Source organism: Fukomys damarensis, unplaced genomic scaffold (assembly GCF_012274545.1).
Source record: "Fukomys damarensis isolate Sample0158 unplaced genomic scaffold, DMR_v1.0_HiC HiC_scaffold_7, whole genome shotgun sequence".
In the NCBI taxonomy this organism is placed as follows: Eukaryota; Metazoa; Chordata; class Mammalia; order Rodentia; family Bathyergidae; genus Fukomys; species Fukomys damarensis.
This window is the reverse complement of record NW_022900919.1, coordinates 29,259,571-29,279,107: the sequence shown is the minus strand read 5'-3', so window position 1 is coordinate 29,279,107 and position 19,537 is coordinate 29,259,571. Positions and strand designations below refer to the sequence as shown.

General features: G+C 45.7%; 1 protein-coding gene across 6 annotated transcripts in view; it reads right to left on the bottom strand.

Annotated features, from left to right (window-relative positions):
* Dzank1 (double zinc ribbon and ankyrin repeat domains 1) overlaps nt 1–19,537 on the bottom strand; it is a 45,963-nt gene that overhangs the window by 7,122 nt on the left and 19,304 nt on the right. For 4 of the 6 annotated variants that reach the window (XM_010634159.3, XM_010634158.3, XM_010634157.3 and 1 more), the window contains exons 9-16: nt 18,231–18,344; nt 13,933–14,025; nt 9,858–9,980; nt 8,948–9,112; nt 7,661–7,844; nt 4,118–4,221; nt 979–1,053; nt 324–420 (exon numbers count right to left, since the gene is read on the bottom strand). In XM_010634159.3, the coding sequence (XP_010632461.1) occupies nt 324–420; nt 979–1,053; nt 4,118–4,221; nt 7,661–7,844; nt 8,948–9,112; nt 9,858–9,980; nt 13,933–14,025; nt 18,231–18,344 (955 nt within the window). The remainder of the gene's footprint in view (nt 1–323; nt 421–978; nt 1,054–4,117; nt 4,222–7,660; nt 7,845–8,947; nt 9,113–9,857; nt 9,981–13,932; nt 14,026–18,230; nt 18,345–19,537) is intronic. The other 2 variants (XM_010634161.3, XM_010634162.3) reach the window with 2 other exon arrangements.

The window sequence follows — 19,537 nt, the reverse complement described above, 5'->3', positions numbered from 1 at the left end:
TGCCCTGGGTCCAGCTGGCAGAGGGACCCCCCAGCCACCCCTGTCTAGGAGCCAGTGTGTGAGGGGAAGGAGGGACACAGAAGAGAGTTCAACTTTCAGGATGTGAAGGGCACATGGGCCTCACCCCACTGTATCTGTCCCCAACCCCGCAGTGGGTTCAAAGGTCCACCTCTGACTTTAGAGAAGCCAGACAAAGGAAATGTCTGGGAGGTGACCGTGAGATTGGTGACGGGGCTGGGAAGTTGGTAGCGACTCTCTCTATCCTTGGACATCTGTGTGTCTCTGGCCGCTAGCTGGAAAATCCCGGGGAGGGCAGGACTCACCCAAGCTGGACCTGCTGCCATAGAGGCCATCGCCACCCTCGGTGATACTGCTGAGAAAGCGGTTGCTGAAGTCCATTGCTTTGCTGAGGTACAGGTTCTGGCAAGGAAAATCCAAGCACAGGCTGAAGAGGCAGCTGTGACTCCACGGGAAGAAGAGGCTTCTTGCTGACTCGGTCTTTGCTGGGAGACCAGGCCTGGGCTGCCTTCCTGCCTCCTTTCTCCCCAGACTATGCGGCCTTCTGCCTCCTCCTCAGCTCCTCTACTGCCCTCCTCCTTGGCACTGTGACAACCATGGGCCCTGTCTGCCACAGGAGCCCAACAAGCCTCTGCCACCCATCACTGGCCCGTGCCTGAAGAGCTGTGTCCCCCTCCTGGGATCCTGTCAGCATCCTGGAGTCAGAGTAGCATGTAAGGAAGTTCATGGCCTCCGTGAGATTCCTGGTTCTGTCACCTACTAATTTAGGACCTAGGAGGAAGCAGGTTATTTACTTTCTCCAAGCCTCAGTTTCCTCACCTATGAAGTAGTCTTGCCTATAGTCACATTTCATAATATTGCACTTGGACACTGTTCCTTTCTATCGATGACACAGAAGTGTTTCCACAGTTCACTAGTTGAGTCCATTCACAAATGAGTAACTTCTGAGACCCTCCTTACCTTGTTGGAGACTTGAATATAATTCAGCCTGATGCTAACTTCACAGCCATCTTCATGGACAGTGGCAGAGATGAGCTTTTAAAAGAATTTTAAGGAGAATTCACTCAAATCAGTGGTAACACAGACTTTCTTTCCTTTCTTTTGGATGGTACTGGGAATCAAACCTAGGGAGCACTGAGCTATCTCTCCAGCCCTTTTAACTATTTTCATCAAATATTATTTTGTTGTTGTTGTTGTTTTCTTGGTACCGGGGATTGAACTTGGGTCCTTGCGCCTGCAAAGCAGGCGGCGGAACCACTGGGCTAAATCCCAGGCCCTCATCAAATATTATTAACACAAATGAAGGTAAGAGAAGAGAAACAGGGAACAAATACTTGATCAAATAAATAGAAAACATTCAAGGCCAATCTTAATTACATAAGGAGATCTAAAAAAAAAAAAAGTAGAAAACAAAAAGCAAGCCAGTAATCTGTTACTTGGGAGGCTGAGGTAGGAGGATCTCAGCTTTGAGGCCAGTCTGGGTAACTTTGTGAGATGCTACTCAAATAAAATAAGAATTTTAGAAAAGGGCTAGAGGCACTTCAGTGGTGCAATTGGTTAGTGTGTGGTATTTATAAAAAAAGGGCTGCAGATGTAGCAAAGTGGACTTGCCTAGTATTCACAAGGTCCTGGATTACACACACACACACAGAGCTGGGTGTGGTGTGGTAGCACATCTCTATAATCCCAGCACTCAGGAGGCTGAAGCAGAAGGATTGTGAGCCCAAGGTCAGGCTGGGCTACATGGTGAGACCCCATCTCAAATAACAGAAAATAGAAAAATGGCAGACCCAAATCTAGCCATATCTATAATTTCACTATTTATAACTGACCAAAATACTTTAATCAAAGGATAGAGATTTTCAGACTGTTAGAAAACAAGATCCAAATTTATCCTTTCTTCAAGAGACAGACTTAAATTTTTTTTTTTTTTTTTGGTACTGGGGATTGAACTCAAGACCTTGTGCTTTTGAGGCAATTAAGGAGCACTTAAATTTTTTTTTTTTTTTTTGGTACTGGGGATTGAACTCAAGACCTTGTGCTTTTGAGGCAGATGCAGTGCCACCGAGCTGAATCCCCAGCCTGACTTTAATCAAACCACATGACTGGAGGTCATCACCTTGGAAAAGGTGACCTGGTAGTTGAGAGGGGCAGGCCTTGGCCCCAAAGGACAGTCTCACAACTAAAGGACAAGCAACACAGCTGAGCAGCTTTCTCTGTAAGGGATGGGATGAGTTTAGATTCAAACAGGGCAGATCATGTTTTAAAGAAAGGTCAGGTAATAATCATTTGAGATCTTTGTGAATTCTGTCACAAAACTTAATATTGTGTGGCAGTACAAAGGGGCTGCAGATAACATATCAATGAAGGAATGGTGGTAGGGTCCAATAATATTTTATTTGTAAAACTGAGCAGCAGGGGGCTAGAGATTTAGCTCAGTGGTTCGGCTGCCTTCCTTGCAAGTGCAGGGACCTGAGTTGGATCGCCGGTACAAAAAAAAAAAAGTTGAGCAGCAGGCCAGATTAATCCCAGAGGGCAGAGCTTGCAGACCTCCAAATGAGGCTGAAGAATTTATAAACTGCCAAAGCTGTTTACCAAAAGAAACTGAGCAATACTTGAAAATTAGGCAGTTTTTGTGGCTGGGTGTGGTGGCGCACACCTATAATCCCAACACTTGGGAGACTGAGGCTGAGGCTAGCCTGAACTACATAGTAAGACCCTGTCTCAAAAGAAAAAGAAAAAAAGAAAAACAGGGCCAGGGATTTAGCTCAGTGTTTCTGCTGCCTGTCTCTTAAGCACAGGGGCCTGAGTTCGATCCCCGATACAAAAAAAAAAAAAAAAAAAAAAGGTAGGCAGTTTCGGTGTTGACCTGTTTGGTGGCACAGGAGTGGACAGTCTGATTTGAAAAGGTTCCTTTAGGCCTTGGGACAAATAGAGGCAAGGTCTGAGCATCGTGTTCTGTTCTCATGAAGGTGACGCAGCGCTGAAGGAAGTGCATGGGGCTTGGGATCTGGTGGATACACTTTGAATCTGAATCCTTTGAAACCCAACAAGGCAAATGCAGCCAGGTCACCAAGCTTTCTGAGCGTCACTGACCCTGGGTGACACATAAGGCTTGTTCTGCACACCCACAACTATGCAGAATGCTTTGTCATTAAACGACCTCCACTGATTATGCTCATGGGCTCACATGGCCTCGGATGGGAAGACTGACATGGGTAGAGGTGGTGGAAAGCTTGGGGGCTGGAACCATCTAAAGTCTGGTGTTCATCTGCCTGGCCCCTGAGCTGGGATGACTTGAGGGCTGGGTGCAGCTCGCGCCATACACTGGCCCCCTCACGTGGCTGCCCCGTGAGACTTGTGCTTCTCGCAGCTGGGAGTCCGGCTCCAGGGTGTGTTGGCCGTCAGGGTGCCGAGCAACAGGTGCCTCATGGCCTGGTGTGACCAAGCCCACAAGCCCATAGTATCTCTCCGACCATACTCTATTAGTTGGACGGTCACAAACCCACTCAGATTCATGGGGACATTTGATTGAAGGGCAGACTGTCAAAGAATCTGTGGCTATTTTTAATAATAATGATCATAAAGGTAATACTCCTCCTTGGTAGGGTTTCTGTGAGGACTGGGCTGATGGACACAATGCTGTCACAGGTGCACTGCAGGATGGAAACTCTTATACTCAGATATTAGTGCTGTTGGATATTACAGACCCAGGGCTGCTGCAGCACCCACCCGCACACAAGAAGCCAGCATCCGGCCTCATGTGGTGCCTCCCGTGCTTCAGTGCAACTAAGTCAAATGTATTCAAGCCCTGTGCAGACCAGAAAGGGACATAGGGGGCTGTGATTTAAATGTACAACGCAGCTGCACTAAATGCTCTGGGGTTTTTAGCTCCAGGCATGGAACTTCTGCCACATCATGTGGCACTGAAGGCACAAGATGTTCAGGATTTTCCTGTTTTAGGATGGAAGCCACAGAAGCAGATCCTCAGGGTAGACAGTGAGGAAGCGCAGAGGGCAGAGAGGAAAAGCAAGAAGCCCCAAAGCCCTGAAGGAAGCCAGACTGCTGGGTGCCCTGGAGCGCAGGGCCTCTTACCTACCTTCCCCATCCTGGGCTCCGAGACCAGGGCCCGGAACTCAGGATTGTTCTGAGCATAGGACCGGAGGTGAGCAGAAATGTGATCCAACTGTTTTCTCCAGTACCCTAAAAAAAGAAGAGAACCCAGACATACAGATAATTCTTCTGAGTCTGAGAAAAAGATGTGGCCGGGGAGTTAGCTCAGTGGTTCCGCCGCCAGCGTTGCAAGTGCAAGGGCCTGAGTTCGATCCCCACCCCGCCCATACCAAAGAAAACAAAACAGAAAAAGTTGTGTCACTGTGGGACATCCATTCTCAGGGAGGCTGTTTGCTTTGCTAAACCTTGCAATGCTTTTTCCTTACTGAATCTCAACTGTGCACAGAAATTGTTCCTTTCTTCCCTCTCCAGCTTCTTATTACACACGATAGAATACTGTAGAACTCCAGTAGAATACTGGAGGATCTCAAAAGAATATACTTTGATTGCCACACATGAAACCCTTTTCTCTCTTCTTCTTCTTCTTTTTTTATTAAACTGCACAGCAACGTTTATTGTTTCAGTCTGGAAAAAACATCCCTTTTTAAAATTCACACAGCAAAGCAAGTTAAAAATGTCACTCATCAAATAAATGATTATTTATTTTTGATACCAGGGATTGAACTTGGGTCCTTGCACCTGTGAGGCAGGCAGCAGAACCACTGAACTAAATCCCCGGCCCCAAATAAATGATAATTTAAAGAAGAACTTGCTAAAGAAACCTCATCACAGCAACGTTTTAGGGCCTGATTACTTTAAGTTCATGGGCCATTAATGAATATCAACCAAGTGTCTCTTATATAATCTGCAAGCTGTTTTTCCTTCAGAAGGTGTAACATGTTTCCTTGACTCAGGTGATACATTTAGAAAGGAAATCGTGATTTTTTTCTTTTACTATAATAAGCAGACACTGATTTCTTGTTGTGATCAGGAGGGATGGAATGACTGCTGCCCTTCTCTTGCTGCTATTAATAGCTTGTCATGCATTATCTCAATGTGTGAGTAGTCAAGCAACTGAAGATAGTTCGCACGAGTCATTACAGAGGGTAAGAAGTCATCTGGGTTTTCTGTTCATTCCAATGTCTTCTGGACAACTGTCAAAGGTGGATTCAGGCTCCAGAAACCTCCAACAGGCAATCTTGGGCTACCAGTCACAAACTGGAGGAACAACCTTTGCTGCTCATTATCAAAACCACTGAGAATTTCAAACAAGAACTTTGACAGCTCAGCTGTCATGGATATAACTGTGATCAGGCCTACAGCACTCAATGTCTTTGCATCCCAAGTGTCTGCTTTACTGCCACACAGGAGCTGATCTAATTCCTCCAGGAAGAAGTACTGAAGATGACTGAGTGGGAAAACGGATTCATATCCATCTCCAAACAAGTCAAACTACCTAGAAATGCCTTCGTTTAGTGCCCAGAAGATCACCAATCTTAGACACTACTCTAAATTGTGATTGTAACTTGGATATCCTTCCCGGGATATCCTTCTGTTCAATATTAGGAAGTCCTAGCAGTGTGAAAACCAATCCTAGATCTTTAGCTGAGCAGCCATTCATAGTAGGGGTTTTTAATGCATATTATAGACTCTCTTTGGTTTAATTCCATTGTTCTTGCCAATTTCTCATACTTCTGAGTCCTGTTTTATTAGTATCTTTCATTACACTGTATGGCTGCCTCGATGCCCTCAATCCGTTTACAGCTTTCCTGGTCATTTTGATCTGGGGGAAGAGCCAGAGGTTGCCCAGTACCAGATCTACCGAGTAAGGTGGATATAGACACACTGTAATGTTTTTAAGCAGCCTGACTTTCTCGAAACCCTTCTTTTTCTATTATTCTCTCACATATATCACACCCACACACACACACCCACACACACACACACACACACACACCCCTATATATATTTTGGTACTGGGGATCGAACTCAGGACATTGCACTTGCGAGGCAGGTGGTGGCACTAATGAGCTAAATCCCCAGCCCAAACTTGTATAATTTTTAAATATACACTTTGGGTTTGGCAAATATTATATCCTGATTAACATACAGAACATTTTCATCACTCCGAACAGCCCCCTATGTCCCTTTCTGGTCTGCACGGGGCTTGAACACATTTGCCTTAGTTGCCACTGAAGCATGGGAGGCACCACATGAGGCCGGATGCTGGCTTCTTGTGTGCGGGTGGGTGCTGCAGCAGCCCTGGGCCCATCATGCTGCACACACGGGCGAGTGGGTCAAGAGCCATGGAAAGGATGGGGCATGAGCTGGCCACACACCATATGCCACATTCTGTAATCCACATTCTGGACTTCTGTACACAGGGCCGGCTTCCCAAAGAGCAAGTGGTAGCAGAAGTCTTCATTCATCTTCAGGCCCAATCCCAGCACTGTCACAGTGTCTCCTCTGCTACTTCCTGTGGCCAAAGCAAGCCACAAGGCCAATTCATATCCCAAAGGAGGGCAAACAGCCGTGCCTGTTAAGACCAAGAGGCACGTGATCTGCTGCAGCACTGATGGAATTACAGGTGTGTGTCACTGTGCCCAGCTAGGGAATAGCAATGAAAACAATAATGAAACGCCACTTTCTTCCCACAATGATGACAATGATGAAAAAGATCATAACAAGAAACGATGTGGAGAAGTCAGAGCCTTTATGCATTGTCAGTTGGGATGGAAACAGTGCAGAAGCCGGAACACAGCCCAGAAGTTCCTCAGAAAGGTCAACATAAGGTCACCACATAACCCATCAACAGTCCTTCTATGTGTGACCCCAAGAGGATTGGAAACAGCCACAGAAAAACAGATGTTCACAGCAGCATGATTCGTAAGGGTCAAGAGGTGGGAACAAGTCAGAGGTCCACCAACCAACAGGTGGACAGACGGGGTGACATGGATTCATGTGACAGTCTCCTATGGCCACGGAAAGGAAATGAAGTTCGAGCGCACTGCAGCAAGAATGAAGCAACACTGCTGGATAGGAGAAGCCGGCCCGAGGGCCACCTATTACGCACTTCCGTCTAAAGGCAATGTCCGGAAGAGGCGAAGCCCTAAAGACAGAGTGTGTTAGTGGTTCCAGGCCCTTGGGAGGCGGAACGTGGGCAGTGACCCCTTAAGGAGCACAGGTTGACTTCTGGGGGACTTGAGTGTTCAGGAGCTAGTAGTGCTGGCTGCAGGGTACGGTCAGTGGAATTCACGTCACCGAATTGCATGCTTTCCAACAGATGAAATGACGGCTTTCATCGTGTGTGAATTCTGCCTCGATTGAAAGACGAGAGCTGGGGTGGTGACCCTCACAGTGTAGGCTCAGCACATGTCTGCTGTGTGGTCAGAGCGGAAGGGATCCACTGGTGCTGTGTGATTGCTGAGCTAGACACAGGGCCACGAGCCAAAATATCAGAGTGCTTTGGGCTCAGGAAGAGCTCGAATCTTCACACAAGGAAAATTACTTGAAGAGAGAAATGAAGGGGACTTATCTCCCGCACACACATAAACACTGCCTACTCAGGGGGAGCCTCGCTGGGCCTCACCTCTGCCTGGGCTCACGGCCGTCAGCGGGGGCCTGCGGCTGGGTGTCTCCAGCTCCAGCTCCTTTGCAGCCAGCCGTCGGCTGGACGGGTAGAAGAGGCCCACGGTCTGGGTGCCTGTGTGCTTCTTAGGCCCAGCATCAGGGCTGGACAGAGGGACAGTTAGGGGCTGCCAAGCATAGCGGGGCTAGAATGGGGCAGAAAACAGTTTTCTAAAAATTAGGATATAATTTAGTTAATTGTTCACCTCCGTTTTACTCATGGAAAGGGTTTCTAATCAGAAAGAAAAGTACCTCCAAAACTCTGTTCTCTGTATGACGGCCCTGCTCCAACTTCTTGGCTTCCACTTTTTCCTGGCAATTCTCAGCCTGAACCAAGAAGCCACCCCATGTCTTTGCTCATTTGTTGTCTCAAATTCCTCTCCTGCCCAAAGCCTAGGAGATATACATCCCCTCCGTTCCACAATCCAGTGGAACATAGACTTCCCTCTGCAGCTACTCAATACCCCATATTTAACTACTGGGCACGAACATTTTCTTGGTATACTCTCCTACATCCGGATCTGGGGGCCTCAGAGGATCGCCATGTAAGGCTGTGTAGGCTGTACACCGCACAATGCCACTTCATCTAAAGAGGCACCATTCACATGCTGGACAGAGTATATATTTGCATATTAGGACAATTTTTCTGGGAGAGGGAAGAAAATGTCTAACAAATTTCATGTATTACAATCATTTTCCAATAGATGGCAGTCAAGTGTATTGAGAAAAAAACCATCTTTGCTTCATTTACGCAAAGGCATCTTATGCGCTGGTGGTGGTCCCAGGAGCCTTCTAATCTGGGTCACGAAGGCCAAGAACTCCCTAAAACTGTGTGCAAGGTGCTGAGTGCATGAGCAATCGTCAGTACATGAAGTAAGCTTTCGGCACTATGGGTGAGCAGAGGAAAGGTCGCTACCAGTACAACTCAAGGGAGGTACATTCTATCTTGTGACTTTGAGATCCACTAACAACACTACTGCCATTCTGCCTGTTGCCTGCAAACACTAGTGGATTTTAATCTACATCAGCCAAATGCATGCTTACTTAGATCTTTGATTTTTGAAGAAATCATTTGTATGTTTAAAGCCTCAATTGATCGAGTGTAGTCACATACATGCTAGTTGAAAGTCCACAAGGACAGCCTAAAGATTGCAGCTCTCTTGCCCTGGGCTGAGTCAGGGGGTCATGTGCAGAAATTCAGAGTGGTGCCCTCCCCTGGCACCAGTTCTGACCACGGTGGAGACCTCACCTGAGACGCGGGGCAGGGCTCCCCAGCCAGTACAGGCGGGATGCTGTCCAGGCTCCGTCTTGCCATGGAGTTCACACAAATGCCACAGGAAGCACAGAACCGAGCAGATGGGTGATTGCTGGCCCCACATTTAGGGCAGACAGAGTGGCTGGGAGAAAGGCCAAGCTAGAGGAGAGAGGAAATTTTTATATGAGAGCTATATTTTGCCCATAAAAATTATTTTCACACCATACAATCTCTAGCCAGCAGGACAACATGTGCTCATGCCGTTTGACCCAAAATTCATGCTACGTGTGGACAAGTACTCAAAGAAATATATTCTGGGGCATCTCTTACAGCAGTGGGGTTTTAGAGGAGATAACTGGGAATGACCTATGTGTCCAGCAGTTGGGGCTAGGTGGCCTAACGGCATCATGGAGTGTACATACAGACACGGGGTATTATGAAGCTACTGGAAACGACGAAGAGGCCACCAGCAGACACGTTGCTGGGGGTGAAGGAGTGGGTCCTTGTTCATAACAACACCAGCTTGTTCATAAACACACGGGTAGCTGGCAAAGCAACTTAGAAACTGAGCGGTAGCCATTACTTCTGGGGAATGGAACAGCGGCGCTCAATGAGAAGGGAGATAATCCTTCCTCTAAACCTTTTGAAGGGTTCCTCAGACAAATAAACATATAAATAACTTTCCATGTTTTGTTGAAAAGGTAGGCAGACACGAATCATAAAAGTAGAAATGCCAGTGGTCAATAAATGAGCACAACAATTTAACCTCAAAGAAATGGAAGTCGAAATCGCAGCAAGAAACAGCGCTCAGCATAAGAGAATCTGTCATCTCTGTCTCTAAGCTCTTAGCGGCCACAGGAGAAGAGCCTGGCCTCCTGCAGGACAGGGGTGCCGCACTACCCACCATGGCTCCACACCAGTCGCAGAAGATTGCCTCCCCGAGGTTCTGGCGGCCACATCTGCACCAGGAAGTGGTCTCCCCTTTCTGGGTCGGCAGAGGGGGCACTTTCTCTCCACTGTTCCGGGACTGGTGGACAAAACGGCATTGACAGGCAGGATCAATTCCATATTCTGTGGCTCCCACACAATCCAATCAAGGCATAAACAATGCAAACAATGCAAGCCCTGGAATCTAGAAAGTTTTTGGCCCAGTAATAAATCTATGGTGCTCTTCATCGTTTCACGAATTAATTCACACAGGCCTTCACGTAGATCACAGGAAGTCACGGACACGGAGAATCCTCAGTCTCTTGCATGCCAAAGGCGGTGAGCCTGCTGTTGATGTCACAGAGCAACAGCAGTGCACAGAGAACTCAGCTACCTAAGATGCCCTAATGGAGGGTCACCTCTGTCTTTTGGGTTCTGGCTTCTGTGGGAAATGTGGGTTTACATTTTCTTGTTTTGGAAGGGAGACCGAATTGTTTCAGGAGGACCTCTGAGACAACTGGGTAGTCTTGAATTGGATCTTTGCTCCTGACATGTAATCCCAGTTGCCTAGGAAGAGATTTTCCCATTTCCCAAACGTGGATGACATTTGAGAGTGACAGCTGCCTGGTCACCTACCATGTGCCGGTACCATTCTGAGCACTGTCCTGTACGCTCTTGCTAACCTGACAACAATCTGTGAGGTAGGTGTTGTCACTGTCCCGTTTTACATAGCGGGGTCACAGAGGGGTGAGACAGACCCAAGGTCTCTGACATGAAAAGTCTTGACCCATCCAGCATCCCATGCAGCTCCACCAGGGCGACGGCTCCTCGCAGGCCTGTGGCTGACATTGCAGGTAAGAACCGGGGACGTTGGACACAGACTCAGGCATCAGTGCCCTGCCCTGACATCGTGGTGTCCACTGGGCCCCGACTTCTTCAAAGGGAAGACTATAAGTTCACATCTGCCATGCTGGCACGTGGAAGTCCCTCGATAGTTACTGCATCAGTGAATAACTGATTCAGTTAATGGCTGGAGGGTATGGCCACATATCCAGTGTATAATGCTAGGAAAGTAAATTCAGGGAAATGTCTTCTCAGGACAAGTTTTCTTTGCAGATGCCCAATTTAGTGGCTGTATTTGAACAGCTGTACCCTATTTGGCTTCAGGGAGCTCTGTTACCCTAAAACAATCTATTCTGCACAGAAGCCATATAAGCCTCTAACATCCACAACGCCAAGGAAGGGGACCTCTCATTTCTGTGCATTGAGAGATGACTTCATTTCAATCAGTTTAGTGTTAAAACGGGATTTTGATATAAAACTTGCTGACCTCGGTTTCTTTTTTCTTTCTTTTTTTTTGGTACCAGGGATTGAACTTGGGACCTTGCACTTGTAAGGCAGGCAGTGGAACCACTGAGCTAAATCCCCAGCCCCTGACCTGGGTTTCTAAAACGAAGCTGTTAAAGCTTTCAATGAAAGGCATCTACTGTTTAAGCTTTTAATATAACACTGCTTTAAAGAAAGAAAAATTATCTTACCCCATCATATTAATGCTGCACAAACAAAAAAAGACGTAAATCTATCAGATTGAACATGTACTGTTACTTCTATGGTACTATAATAAATACATTCTAACATCTAAATTCTCATAAATCATTCATATACAATTTTGAGATTTTTCCTAAAACATTTTGTTGATAGAAGAGACCCAGAAACAAATATATCACTGATAGTTAATAACGTTGATCTAAATTTTTAACTATTTATATAAGCCCAGAAGCCCTGAGAATGGGAATCTGAGAAAATAAATATTTTTGTCAGTTTACTTACCTATCACCAAGATCATGCCAAGAATGATTCTCAAGTGCCACTATTTTCTATATCAATGCCTTCCTAACCTCACTATTATTCTTTATTTTTTTCGGTGGGTACCTGGGATTGAACTCAGGACCTTTCATTTGCCAGGCAGGCATGGTTCCACTGAGCTAAATCCCTGGCCCTATTCATTCTTGTGCTTTAGAAAACCATACTGGAGGGGGTCAAAACTGAGTAATTTCATGATGGAAGAGTGATATAAAATCTGAAATCATAGTTCTAGATAACTATCAATAAGAGAGTACCTAAAAATTTCATCAATATATCTATACTGAGGAATGCTACTCATTGATCAAAATTATTTAAAAATATATTAATGCCTGCAACAACATAAATGAACCTCAAATATATTCTTCTAAGTTAAAGAAACAACACACACACAACTATATACTTCTGTAAAACACAATACTATGGTGTCAAAACAGATGGGTATTTTCTGGGCTAGGGATCAGAGGGGGGCTCAACTACAGAGGGGCCTGAGGAAGCTTTTTAGTGTAAGTTAACTGTTCAATAGCTTCACTATGGCTGTGGTTAAAGTGATTATATATAATTGTGTGTTAGGCAGCTCTCCATCGCTGTGACAAAATTTCTGAGTGAGCTAAACAGTTCATAAGGAGGAAAGGTTTGTTTGGGCTCATGATTTCCAAAGTTTCACCTGCCCCTGCTGTTTTGGGAGGCAAAGTACATCATGGCTGGAGCACACAGTAGAGGAAGCCCACTCACCTCAAGTGGCCAGGAGGCACAGAGAGACACAGGAGACCCAATATCCCCTCAGGGACACGCCCCCAGTGACGTGATTTCCTTCCACGAGGTCCTTTTCCTTGGAGGTCCCACCACCTCCCAATAGCACCATAGGCTGGGAACCAATCCCTCAGCTCTTGAGACTTCAGGGACACTTCCAAGCCACAACAATTACCAACATTCATCAGACTTGACAACTAAGACAGGTGAATTGCACAGCATATAATTATGCCTCATTAAAGCTGAGAACAAAAATAGTTCTTTCAAATCAACTGATCTCAGATGGTCAGCGATGAAATGCAACTTGGAAAGATATTGAGTCCAGCTCCCTTGTTATGGGTTGAAATACAACTCCCCAGCAAGCTGTCTTTCGACATGCCTTATAACGAGATCATACTTGGAAACAGTCTTTACAGAGGTGGTTGGATAAGGATGTGCTCATTAGGATCGGCCATAACCCAGTATGACTGGGGTCCTCACAGAGAAGAGAAATCACAGCACATAGGCAGATACCCACAGAGGGAAGGTGACACGGAGTCCCACATGCGACAGCTAGGTGAGAACGGGAGTGATGTGCCCAGGAGCACTGTGGAGCATGCAGCTACCAGATGCAAAGATAGTGCTCTGGGACAGTTCCTTCAGAGGGAGGGAGCCCTGTGACACCTCGATTCAGATTCTGGCTCTCAGGACTATGGACAGCAAGTTCCTGCCATCTTTAGCCACCTAGTTGGTGGCAGCTTGTTTCAGCAGCCCTAAGAAACACACCTTCTTCTCCTATTTCACACTGACCACGCTAATCATCGCATGGCATGCAGTTTCCTGAGGACTCTGAGATGAAAACAAAGTCATAGTCAAAAATATACATATTGGCCCTGAAGAAGCAAGGCTCTTTCTTCTAAGTTAACCATTCAATGTGACTTCTGGATACTTTTAGGCTGAGGCAAGAGTTACAGTACCTGGAAGTAATTTTCAATCTTTTGAGAAACATTTTATAAACATGAAATAAATCATCAAAATTGAACCCATAAACAGTATATTCTTCCGTTCTTTCATTTCAACACTCAGAGTGGTCAGGCAGGAAACCGAACAGGTAACTGTGCTGCTCTTATCTTCCAAAAAGCAGCAGCTGGCAGGCACACACCGTCTGCACACAACATGTGTGGGTCCACATCCCACCGGCTATGCCAGCTCACCAGGCAAAAATTCTTAAACAGTGAGAAAGCATCAATTTTACTGAAGCCTCTCGAAGTTAGGACTTTGCAGACAGTGTGTGCTGATGGATGTATAAAGCCCTCTGAACATGAGTCTGTGCTGTCTTGTGGTTACCACAAGAAGCTTCTTTCCCCTTTGGTCCTCCTCCCTGCACTGAAGATTTCTCCATTAACACTGAACATCAACAGCCATGAAATCACGCTTGGCACATGCAGCCCACCTACCTCTTGTGGTGCAGGCAGGGCCCCCTCGCAGGTGACACAGAATCGTAGGTGTGCAGGATTCCCTGTACCACAGGAGCGGCAGATCACCTTCTCCTTACAGCAGAGAATGAGAAACACAGCTGAGCAAATGCCAGTGCAGAGAACCCCCTCTCTCGGCATCTTTTCAGCCACCAGCCAGCTCTGGCCCTGCCACGACACCCATACCCTACCCAGTGGGCTGGTTTCGGAATTATCACAACATAAGTAGTGCCAGGGCAATGAACACAGTTTTAAATGAAACAAATCACAGACAAACTTAAAACAGTACTCATTTGGCCTTGAGAGGGTAATTTGAAAATTTTGCACAGCTTATGGGTGGGCTGAAGTGGGGCACTCGATAGGTGGTAGGCTCGCTGCTTCATGGCTTCAACAGGAACCAGGACTCAAGACCAGCAAGAGCTATCTGTGTATTTGGATTGGGGTTTGTGTGAGATATTTTAGAAAGGGATTGGTAGGTGCAACTTTCTGAGTTAGGAACCCAGGAGGGCGAGGTAGGAGGGTGGGGTATTGAATAGCCTAGTGTAACTGGAGTTTAGCTAGGAGAAGTTTCCTAACACTCATTGTCACTGGGTTATTCTATACTCTGAGGACATCACCTTTTCAATTTTCTTTAACAATGCTCACATTTTCTACTCCAGGACCGTGGTCCCTAGCCCTGAAGCTGACAGAGTGTCCTAAGGCCAGTACAGGTAAAGAGGACGATCAAAAAAAACAAGCCCAGCGACTGGGTTTTTATCTCCAATACCACCAGTTATTGGATGCCCAAGTGTTGCTGTGTCTGGTTAACTGTTTCCCAGAAAACTCCACAGCCTCCTAGGAATCTGTAGCATCCCAGGGAACCAGTTTTAAATACAGGTAAATCCTAAAGGGCAGAGGCCCACTCACTGCTAGACAGTATGGTGGAGAATCACAGTCCTATTCCCAGTGGTTCCTGCCCTCCCTGGGTCCCAAACTCTTTAGTTACTTAAAGTCAGCACAGCATAAGCTGCAAGTACCAGGGCTCTTCTGTGAGATCTGGGGAGCAAAGCTGCCTGGAGATGTTACCTTGGACAAGATCTGGTGAAACTCAATGAGAAACGAGACAACTTTCCTGTCCCTGTGTTAAAAAAAAGTGCTGATCAAACAAAAACAATCTCATTGTTTGCCACAGGAAATCCTTCCTCTAGGAAGAGAAGATGAAGCCCCTAAAACTGCTCACTTATCAAGTTCAACTTCCTTTGAGGCCCTCACCTCGCACACTAAAGCTTTGCCCAATCTAAATTCTTCCTGATTCCAGCCCTGCCTTGTAAAACCATTTAGTTTTCATTTTAGGTAGTGAACGTTATTTTTCAGAAAGTGCTAGGCTCATAGTGGAAGTGAGCAAAAATTACAGAAGCTTCCCATAAACCTTTGTTCCCACACGTCCCGCCTCCCTCACTGTGGACGTGAGCAGCACAGTGCAGCTGTGTGACAGCTGATGACACTGCAGGAACATCTCAGTACCCCTCACCATCCCGTTTACACTGGGAGCTGCTTCTACAACACCCTTTTTAAATCATCTCATTCCAGCAATAAATCCCTATACTCTTCCCTTTCATCTCTTTTCTAATTGACTACAAAGACTCTCTCAAAGTAGTGGTCTACTTCACTGCACTGGGCCTACTGAACATCGTTTTCTTGCTTAATACATTTTTCTGTGGTTTTTGTCACCACACCACAGTTTACTTCTTCCCTAGCAGGGACTGCGACCTCCACTTAGAAATCATTGCTATCAGCTGGGCATGGTCACACCCATGTAATCCCAGCACTCGGGAGGCTGAGGCAGGAGGAGTTCAAAGCCAGTCTGGGTTACACAGTGCGTTCAAGGCTAGCCTGGACTACAAAGCAAGATCCTGTCTCAAAAAACAAAGCAAGCAAGCAAGCAATCATTGCTATCACTGCCCACTGCACTTAAGACTTGCAGATGTTCATGGGGATGATATGAGATCGAGGCCACCATCTGATGGCCTTAGTGAAGATGCTAAAAAGCTACCATGAGGACTTTTAGGAAAAGTCAGTGACCTCATTTGCCATCTCATCCACAGCATTTGCAACATACAGTATTACTGAGTTGAATGGTTCTAAGTAATTTATGGCAATAAATCCCACTTAGTCAATCAGGTAAAACTTCTTTATGAAATATTTGGAAGATGAAATAATTGTCAAAATCCCAAATGCTAAGCTTTAAGTGACATGATAATATGAGGAAGGATATTGGGAACCATCTAATAGGTCAGAATTATTCTGCCTAGAACATCTCTTCTTCCCTGCTGACCCTCCCACAAACACACAAGCCCCTTCTCCTGCCCTGTAAGAAGAGGGCCCCTCCTGGAATTAACAGTAATGAGCTTATCCTCAATATAGGATTTATATCAAATTAAAGGGGGAAATTACTTAAACCTTTGTGTTTCTCTGTCTGCCTACAACATGGGAGGAAATACGGACTTCAGATTTTGAAGATAGCATTATACCTATTGAATTTATGACACAGCTAACACCCCCCCTTCTTCCTGTTTTGAATATCTGAAGATGTCTGGAAAGATATTATCTCTGAACATCCCGAGTAAATGTATTAACAAGAGTTGGTTCTATTGAGATTGACAGAAAATCCAAAATGCCAGTCATTTAAACCAGAGAGAAGGTGATATCTCTCTCTCCCCTTATGAGAAGTCTGGAGACAGGCTTCCAGGGCTGTTGGGTGATCTTCCTGGGGTAGCTTTGAAAGTTTCTTAAAACTGAAATAAGCATCTAGCAAAAAGCTTAGTCAATTTTCATCCACCTGACTTTGACCCAACCAGTTCTGTAAAAACTCATTTCTCGGGCTGGGGATTTAGCTCATTGGTGTCGCCACCTGCCTCACAAGTACAAGGTCCCAAGTTCAATCCCCAGGACCCCCGCCAAAAAACAAAACAAACAAACAAACAAAAACAACTCATTTCTGAAGAGAGTCAGGAGTGTAGCTCAGTGGCACTGTACCTGCCTGGCAAGTGCAAGCAAGGTCCTAAACTAGATCCCTGGTACCAACCTCCCCCCAACAACAAAAAAAAAAAAACCCAAAACCAAACAAACTTATTTCTGAAGGTTTAAACGTTTGTTTGTTTGTTTATTGGTACCGTGGATTGAACTCAGGTCCTTGCACTTGTGAGGCAGGTGGTGGCACCACTGAGCTAAATCCCCGGCCCACTGAAGGTTTACACTAGTGAACCTTTCACAGTGAAGGGGGCTTGGAGAGGGAAGAGAAAATGGACTTGTCTTTTTTGCAACACTGTTTGCCTATCCAAGATCCAGAAGGCCTTTTTGGAAATGTCCCTTACTTCCGGGCTGCCATGAGGTAAGCAGCTTTCCTACACCACACCCCTCCACCAGGATGTTCTGGCAAGGAGCCAGCTGACCGTGGCCTGAAACTCTGAAACCACAAGCTAAAATAAACTTTTCCTTTCAGTTACTTTGCTCAGGAATTTTTTCACAGCAGCAGAAAGCTGATTAACACAGTGTTACACTTCTAACTGTCCACTGAGTCCATGCATTTCCCTTATAGCTATAAACTCTTGCATTTTCACCCTTTAATTAAATGTTTTATCTTCTAGTGACCTTTACTTGGAGAGAGGGAAGGTGATGGGACTGTAACTGAAAAACTTAGAAAAGATAGTTTTATGCCCAATGATTCTATAAGAAAAAAACTTCACAGTATCTGTCTAGCAACATTTTTAAATTATATGTGACAAAATGTGATGTTGTCTTCCATGCAATTAGTTTTAATCATTCTTCTTATGCATAATAGGGACTTATAATCAAATAAAGCAAACAAAAGCATGAAACCACTTCAAGACAAGGTAATAAGTCAATATTAATTGCAAGGTTGAAGTTTAAAAAAATAAGTAAAGAACTGTTTAAATCAGCTGTAGTGTAATTTGTCTTCCAAATTCATGTTAAGGGAATATATTCCTAAGTATTGCTCTTGGTATTATAGATCCTATTGGCAAGTTAAACAACTGGGCAGTATGCTTTTCCATAAATTTGATGGAATTTGTTTACAGATGTTAGCTTACCAATTGTTAGCCCGCTCCACCAGTGGAAGAAAGACATACTGGTTCCAACAGTACTTTCTATGCATTTTATTTCTGTGTTTTGCAGAATTACTTCATTACCTGGCCAGGGATTTAGCTCAGTGGCACAGCACCTGCCTCACAAGTCCAAGTTCGAACCCAGTATCCAAAAAATAAAAAGAATCACTTCATTACCTTCAAGTGGAGGCTGGCCTGGGGCTGCAGCTGTAGAGCAAGTGGGGCCTCACATACCACACAGATGGGGGTGTTCATGGGCACCACGTTTCCACATTCTGCACACAAGCCCATCTGTGCAAGGGAAAAAGCTGACTTTGTCTCAGGATGCAAAAATGGAAGGGATGAGAAGGACTTGGAATGTCAGATTTCATTTTCTTGTGTCAAACAAATTTAAAACAATTACTTTTATCACTATTTTATTTCTATTAAGAGTAAAGAGGGCTGGGGATTTAGCTCAGTGGTTCCGCCACCTGCCTTGTAAGCACAAGGACTCAAGTTCGATCCCTAGTGCCAAAAAAAAGGATGTGTTTAGTGTAGCAAAGTGTTAAAAAAGAAAAACATAAATAGGAGATTATAGCACAATGGAGTAAGAAGGTGGATAAGTCCTCTCCCCAAAGAGTAATCATAAAGTTGGTGGCATCTGAGAGTCAAAGGTGGACAACAAACTACAAAGTTCCTGAAAATGGCAGCCTCCAGCTAAGAGCACTAAAATCTACGTGGCTCTTGCACAGGACCACGTCCCCTGCATCCCCAGCTCCATCTGTGTGGCAGCTCTGACAGACTGTGAAGAGTGGGGCTCTGTGGCTGCTGGTGGACACGGCTTCCGCCATCTGGAGCCCCGATAAGACTGTGGACTTGGTGGCAGCCAGCAGCGAGGATCACAGTTTCCCCTGGCCTGAGATTCCAGTCCTGGGTGCAGTGACCAATGGGCCTGGAAATGCCCAAGGTGTCCAGGAGGTGATAAACTAGGAGCTGAATGGGCCCAGATGTCCTCAGGTCACCTGGGGCAGCGCAAACCAGCACGGCCTCAGCCACCCCCACGGCCCCCGGCTGAGCACATGGAGGGCAGGGCAGCCCAGGAAAAAGCAAGAGTTTGGGCAGGCTTGGACAGTCTGCCATGCGAGGTGCCACCCGGCCTGCACAGCCCCATCAGCAACCAGCAGGAGCCTGAGGTGCTTGAGCACAATTTCTTACCAGACTTTCAGTGGACGCTAAGGCTTAAATAAAAAACTAGGAGGCCAGGGATATAGTTCAGTGGTACTGCACCTGCCTCTCAAGTACAAGGTCCTGAGTTCAATCACCAGTATTGGGGGAAAAAACTGAAAAACAAACAAACAAACAAAAAAAAACTAGGAAGCATCCTAACATTGCAGAGGAGACAGACAATGAATATTTAATCCAAGTAAACAATGAAACAAAACAACAATCCTAGGGAATAAAGTCAGAATCTAGAGTTGGGACAGTTTATTACCCAGATGCCCAGT